The 6,465-nt window shown below is 33.1% G+C and overlaps 1 protein-coding gene across 2 annotated transcripts; it reads right to left on the bottom strand.

Annotated features, from left to right (window-relative positions):
- Nucleotides 1–269: 269 nt before the first annotated feature.
- LOC104888242 (calcineurin B-like protein 7) lies at nucleotides 270–6,055 on the bottom strand. Of its 2 annotated transcripts, none has more exons than XM_048640860.2 (9): nucleotides 5,780–6,055; nucleotides 2,979–3,125; nucleotides 2,341–2,423; nucleotides 2,167–2,226; nucleotides 1,936–2,044; nucleotides 1,537–1,607; nucleotides 1,372–1,452; nucleotides 1,145–1,257; nucleotides 270–866 (listed from the first exon to the last, which is right to left on the bottom strand). In XM_048640860.2, exons 2-9 carry the CDS (start codon nucleotides 3,055–3,057, stop codon nucleotides 776–778), a joined length of 687 nt encoding a protein of 228 aa, XP_048496817.1. In that variant the 5' UTR covers nucleotides 3,058–3,125; nucleotides 5,780–6,055; the 3' UTR covers nucleotides 270–775. The 2 variants fall into 2 exon arrangements, with proteins under 2 accessions (XP_048496817.1, XP_010671443.1); XM_010673141.4 differs by having other exon boundaries at nucleotides 1,555–1,607; nucleotides 5,780–6,043.
- Between the last annotated feature and the right edge of the window lie 410 nt (nucleotides 6,056–6,465).

The raw sequence follows: 6,465 nt of genomic DNA, 5'->3' as shown, positions 1-6,465 counted from the left end.
GAACCAAATCCTACTACATTTCACTAATGTTAGATACGGATCGCATTTTTTTCACATCAATTTATCTGAGCTAAACTTATCCTTATTCTTTTAGACTTATCTTCAGTTCAATTAAATTCAATTCAGTTCAATTTGTCGAAGTAAAAGAAAACGGGGCGTCGGGGCCTTATTATACCTTATTATGTCTGATTCCATCTTATGCCTATACCTGATTGAATCTTAACAACTTTGATGAAGGGAACACATGCATATTATGATATTCTTTAAGCTCCAGAATACTGGTGATCAAAATCAATAAAGTAATTCACTGGCAGTACAGAATTTGAAGCAGGAAGTTCAAGTTTCATATCCATTCTTTTCAGTTCCTATTTCTCAAACCTAATACTTCTATACATATATGATATATATATATATATTATCTATTTTCATGAAGAGAACTTCCACATAAAAGCCACAACCACTTCTATGCCTAAACTCTTTTCAAATGACATGTACATCACATGTGCCATATATACTTCCTTCTCCTCTCCACCAAAGCATATGTTTACATGTACATGTCTTCTCTGCTACTGCAATTTTTCAGCACCAAATGGATGAATCATTAACATTGCAGACTCGTAGTAGCGTGGCTCTTCGCGTATTATTATGTCTTGTGTTGACCGAATTTCACTCGTTCTAGTACACGCCTCAAAAGTTCCGAAATTAAAATGCTAACGAAACTTCAACTTCCTCTCAAGTTGACATTGAATGTCTTTCATCAACACGCATTATAGTCTTATAAGTTGTGCTCTTTTTCTGTCATTTGCACCTCTATGTCATCAACTTCCGAGGTCAAAACAAAGCTCGGAAATGCCAGTGTAATATCCCTGAAATATAACATATTATAAGATGACTAATTCTTTGATAGCACGCATGTATTAGAGGCGTTCCTCAATCATCACAAATATGCAAATGATAAATACCGTAGTGGCAATTATAGGTCATTTTACAACAAGATACATTTAAATTAGTGTGTGTTTTGGGAAGTCAGACACTCTTTTTTCCCCCATTCCATTACAAAAATATCATCTGCATATTGCATCTCACATTGATGATTTAGTATTTTCTCCAGGTATTGTGATTTGAAACTTGAAAGAATACTTACTTTAAATAGGGAAGTGTCATATTCTTTAGCAATGCAGGATACGTCTTTACCAATTCATCCCATTCTTCTCGATCTATCTTTCCATCGTCTTTTAAGTCTGCTTCAGTGAAAGTCTGCAGAATTGATGTACCCAATATGTGAATATGTGAACCACAAAAGAAGAACAAGTGCATGTAAATGTAACTTAAGATAAGAAGGAAATTTTCAGCCTGCAGCCTATGACCTACCTTATCTACAATTGCCTCAACAACATCATCTGAGAGTATCAACTCCGATTCATACAATAGTGCCAGAACCATCTCCTTCAACTGCATTCAAGTAGAAGATTGTAAAAAGATTGCATAGGAAAAAAGCTAACAATATTACAAATGCCATGTAATATAGGTTCTCACAGTTTCATGAGTACTCACCTCCTCACGCTCAATAAACCCCGTTTGTCTGAGATCATACAATCTAAATGCAACTGCAGATAAAAAATAATTTCAGTTTAGTGTATATGGATTTTGTGGGATGACCATTGAAAAATGTTAGCTTATACTTCCTGGAGTACTTGCAACAGAGTAAAATGAAACACAAATTAACGAGGGAAAAGAAAGTGGAAAGGGCATATGTGCACTCATGAAAGTGATTCGAGTGATTGAGTTGATTTATACAGTGAGCCATATGTTCCTTCCACTTTTTCTATCCTCTATAACTTGCATGTTGTTCCAACCATTAAGAAACAAAGGAAGTAAGAAAATCAAGTAGTAATATGCTTGATAATTTGTTCAATAACAAACTGAGGTACATACAATCGATCTTCTGTTCTACAGGTGCATTTGGGTGGAACACTCCCAGTGATCGAACAAATTCACCAAAGTCAACAACACCATTGCGCTTCGCGTCAAATAAATCAAAGATCTGGACAAAAGGTGAAACATATGACATTGTTCAGACTCTGACAAAAATCTAACAATTCTATTTACACAGAATTAGGAATATAAGGAGGCAGTCTTTAAAAAAAGATGAAGCTGCCTACTCACCCTGTCTGAGAAAAGGTTCTCCTTTTTACTGTTTCTAAAGAGTGCAAGCTGGAACTCTTCCTGCGTCAAAAGCAAGAGAACAATTAAATAAGGCTGTCAATTAAATATACTTCAGTTAAGCAAGGAGGAAGGTGACATCAGAAACCTACTAATGAATCTCATGAAAACACTAACCTTGTGTATCACGCCATCATTAATTATGGAGCTGCTCAATTTCTTAAATAGCTCATACAACGCCTCCACTTCACTCTCAGTGACTGCAGACATCAAAGATAACGAAAGAGAAGGTCAGAAAATTAATACAACCATGTAGGAGTATGAAGGAGTCAATACTATATCCAAAGAAGGTGTGTTATCCCTTTGATAAAAAGTACAAATCTTGAAGCAAATTTATGGTGCCTTCTCTTCACCTTAAAAGAAAAAGTTTCGGGCTGATAAGGCCTAATTGAGTATAAACATGAGGTGTAATCAGGACTAGTCAAGTCCGATTAGGCCTCGTAAGTTCAGATTAGATTATTCAGGTGAAGATAACGCAGTATTCGGTACACTAGCAATGTATATTGTATTAATATAAACAAATACTAAACCAAAGCCTAAATCCCAATAGGATGGGGTCGGGGTCGGCTTCTTTTTGATACTTAAATGATAGTTCAGATTACCTCTAGTAGTAAAATAACTATTGTTTTCAAGTAAAAGGAATAAGCTAAACAGACTTATATTCAGGATAAAGAAGTATCATTTCTAATTAAGCTAATTGATATTGGCCATATCGCAATAATTAAGCAATATTTTGCAATAGGATGCGTACTCACAAGGTGTTTCTAATGCAAGGATAATAGGATCCTCATATCCAGGAGTACGGCCAACTTTTTTTGAATAGCAGCAGCCCATATATAGAAGCAAAACTCTTCACCCACTAGCTGTTCTTCAGGTCTACAAGCTCATACACCTTGTCTTACCTGAAAGTAAAACATGAGATTATTACTATAATAATCTGGTTAGATTAATAACCATGTGACCACCAATGTTAAGAGACAGTATTAATTAAGTTCACTACCAAATGCAGTGCTAATTCTAAGTATCTGCAAATAAAGAATAAGATTATCTGAGGCCAAATTATGCAGTTGTACATCTGCACATTTACACCTGCCTAGGAAAAAAATAATTTATGAGCTGACATCGTCGTTGTCTTGGTCCAATTTAATGGTAACATAGTCTTTCTACAGCAATATGGATCTTGTTTTGTCCATACAATTGTCACTCAAAACAAGAGATCAATTATATCAAGACATGGACCACTGATTTAGCTCTTCACATTAAGATGGCTTCAGTTGCATCGGGAATCGAAATGATCAGATACCTAAATTAGACACCTGAAATCAATTAGACTACCTAACAAAGATTCAGACATGACCAAGTTTTTGTGTGGCGAGCACCGTCCAAGTGACTTTTCAGACTAGGAGTAGAAATGACCATAGTGAAAGGTCCTAATATTGATGTCTCCTAAGACAAATAAACCAGCAAAATTAAGTTCACTCATATGAGTTTAGGATTCTAAAATTAAAGAATGGGTACAAAGCTAATTATCAGATATTTAGAATTTAGAATATCAGTCATGGGGAATTTATGTAAATCTCCAGGAGTGGAACCCGCCGTTTTCTCTATTTCGACATTTAGATATCTAAACAATCAGACATTTAGCCTCTCTAAATGTTACAGAAGTCTAGCTTTGGCTGATTCTTGGCATGTTCAAACTAAAAAATTTCAGGTAGTTTTTACTTTTTAGAGTTCTGGTGATTGGTGAAATACTAAAAAAGATACTTTTTATGGGTTGAGCTGTCGAGGTACTATTTGAGATATGCTAGAAAAAAATCGGCTTTTGGAATCGAGGTAACTTTTAGAGTAGCTTCCGAAAGTAGAATACAGTCACTATACATTCTAGTACTAATCCACCGGCTAACAACAAACGCGATGCCTAACATTTACCACAACATGCCCTCTAAAAGACTAAAACTAATCAGCTACTCATATGACTTATTGAGTGGTGAAACAATGAACAAATTAAGAAGAGATAAATTTTTCTATCGTCACCAAATTGTGCAAACTACCCCATACTTTTGATCTCAAGCACACAAAGAAGATAAGGGAAGAACAAGAAGTGATGGTGGTTGTACATCACATTCTTAATACCGTACATATTCCTAAGTGACAACATCATCAGTATCTTATTTTTGATACTTAAATGATATTCCTCAATGCAACAAAACAATAAGGTAAAGTTCAATTGAACACCAAGCCAATTGTTTTATAAAATTAAGTGTTTGAAAATGAAAAGCCTACATGAGCAAATTCGTCGTTAACCCACTCCTTAAACATACTTAATTGTAGCTTACAAGATCATCTAACAAACACTTTAAAATCTAGCCAAAAAATCAATCTCAAAGAAGCAAAAAAAATAGTTGATATTTGATTAAACAAAGTCAAAGTTCCAAAAAACACAATAAAGATCTCCAAGATGACTCCATAATATTGTTAATTGCAGATAAAAACAATTACACCAAAACTAATTTGATAAGTTCTAGGAAATTTCCAATAAAGTTGTAACCACCTACCCCATATCATATCTCAATTAAAACATACTCAAACACTAATTTTGACTTAAATGAAAAGTTAAAGCTCTTATCAACCAGAAAATATTGCTCTAAGCATCATTACTCAGTTTTTTGGGTCCAATTATAAAATGTAAAAAAAAGAAAAGAAAAGGGGAAAAAGTTATCTTAATTGTATGTGGAAGATTAACTAAGGCCCGTTCAAAAGAACGGAATTGAACTGAACTGAAAATAAGTCGGGCCTAATTACAGCTAATAAAAAAGGAACAAGGAAAAAAAGATTGCGTGATTAGTTATGACACTCATCAAAAGGTAAAATTTGATCACAGGAACCACTTCTTCAAAAAGAAGCAAACCCAGAAACGGCAAGAAAGAAAACAACACAAAAATGTAAGAAAAATCCAACAAAAATGTGCTGATTTTTGGCAATAATAATCAAAGTGGTACAAAATTTAGCAATTAGATTTTACCCCACAAAAAAAAAGCAGTTGATAGAATGTGGTATATTACCCAGAAAAGAAGATACAACAAAAAACCCAGATATAATTAGGCATTTCATTTCTAAAGTTTCCATAGTTGATGCAACTTGAAGCTATATACCACTCAAAGATTTCAGCTTTTTCAGCCATTTCTTTTGCAACATTTATATATCATATTATCATTATACCCACAAAAAAAAAGCATATTATAACAATATTATAATAAGAAGCAACAAAAACAAATAGACCCATGAACATTTCATTAATCTTATTCAAATCTAGTTTTTACAGACAATAAATGCAACATTTTACCTATACCATGCAAATACTTTGAACTCTTGAAATGATTTCTTTTTTAAACAACAATAATATTAAGATTAATTAGTAGTATAAGAATTACCCAGATTAAATCCCAGAAAAAAACAAATCCTCTAGAACATACCATGCAAAAGATTAAATCTTTGTATATGACAATAACAACAGAAATTTAATTTGATCAAAGAACATGCATTTGAAAGAACTAACCTTGAATCAAGAAAAAATATTAACCCCAGAAGAAAATGGAAGAGAAAATATGATAATTTATTAGTAATTTCTATTCCCAAGTTTTAAGGAATAGAAATCTAAAAATGGAGAATTTATGAAATCAAGATAAGAAAGAATGGGTTTTTGCGTGATGGGTAATTTGTAATTTCTCTCTGTCAGTCACCTAAGTATAAGTATACTCCAAAAAAAAAACCAAAAACTGTGAATCTCTTCCCACTTTTAAAGGAAGAAATGTGGAATATATATAAAGGGAGATGTGAGGAAAACTTTGGTGTTTCTTGTTCAAAATATATGTTGTCACTTTCTGTACTCAACTTGGAGACAAATATTAAAGGTAGTCATAAGCTAGCTGACAAATTGGATTTTGATTTGTAAATCTCTCATGAACTAATGTGTTTAAGTATATACTACCTCCGTTCTTTTTTAATTGCAACGTTTGACAAATTGCACTATTCATGTTCTCTTATTTGACCACATTTATTGATTTATATGTTAAACAAAATATAGTCATGTGGGGTCTTGTTTGATTCGTTTCGATGTAAGCTTTCATAATATCAAATTTTTATAATTTTTACTTACATACAATTAGAGATAAAACGATTTGAAATTGTACATTGGCAAGCGTGAAAGTCAAAACGTTGCAACTAAATAAAAACAGAGGTAGT

Source organism: Beta vulgaris, chromosome 3 (assembly GCF_026745355.1).
Source record: "Beta vulgaris subsp. vulgaris cultivar EL10 chromosome 3, EL10.2, whole genome shotgun sequence".
In the NCBI taxonomy this organism is placed as follows: domain Eukaryota; kingdom Viridiplantae; phylum Streptophyta; class Magnoliopsida; order Caryophyllales; family Amaranthaceae; genus Beta; species Beta vulgaris.
This window is presented reverse-complemented; position numbering and strand designations above follow the sequence as displayed.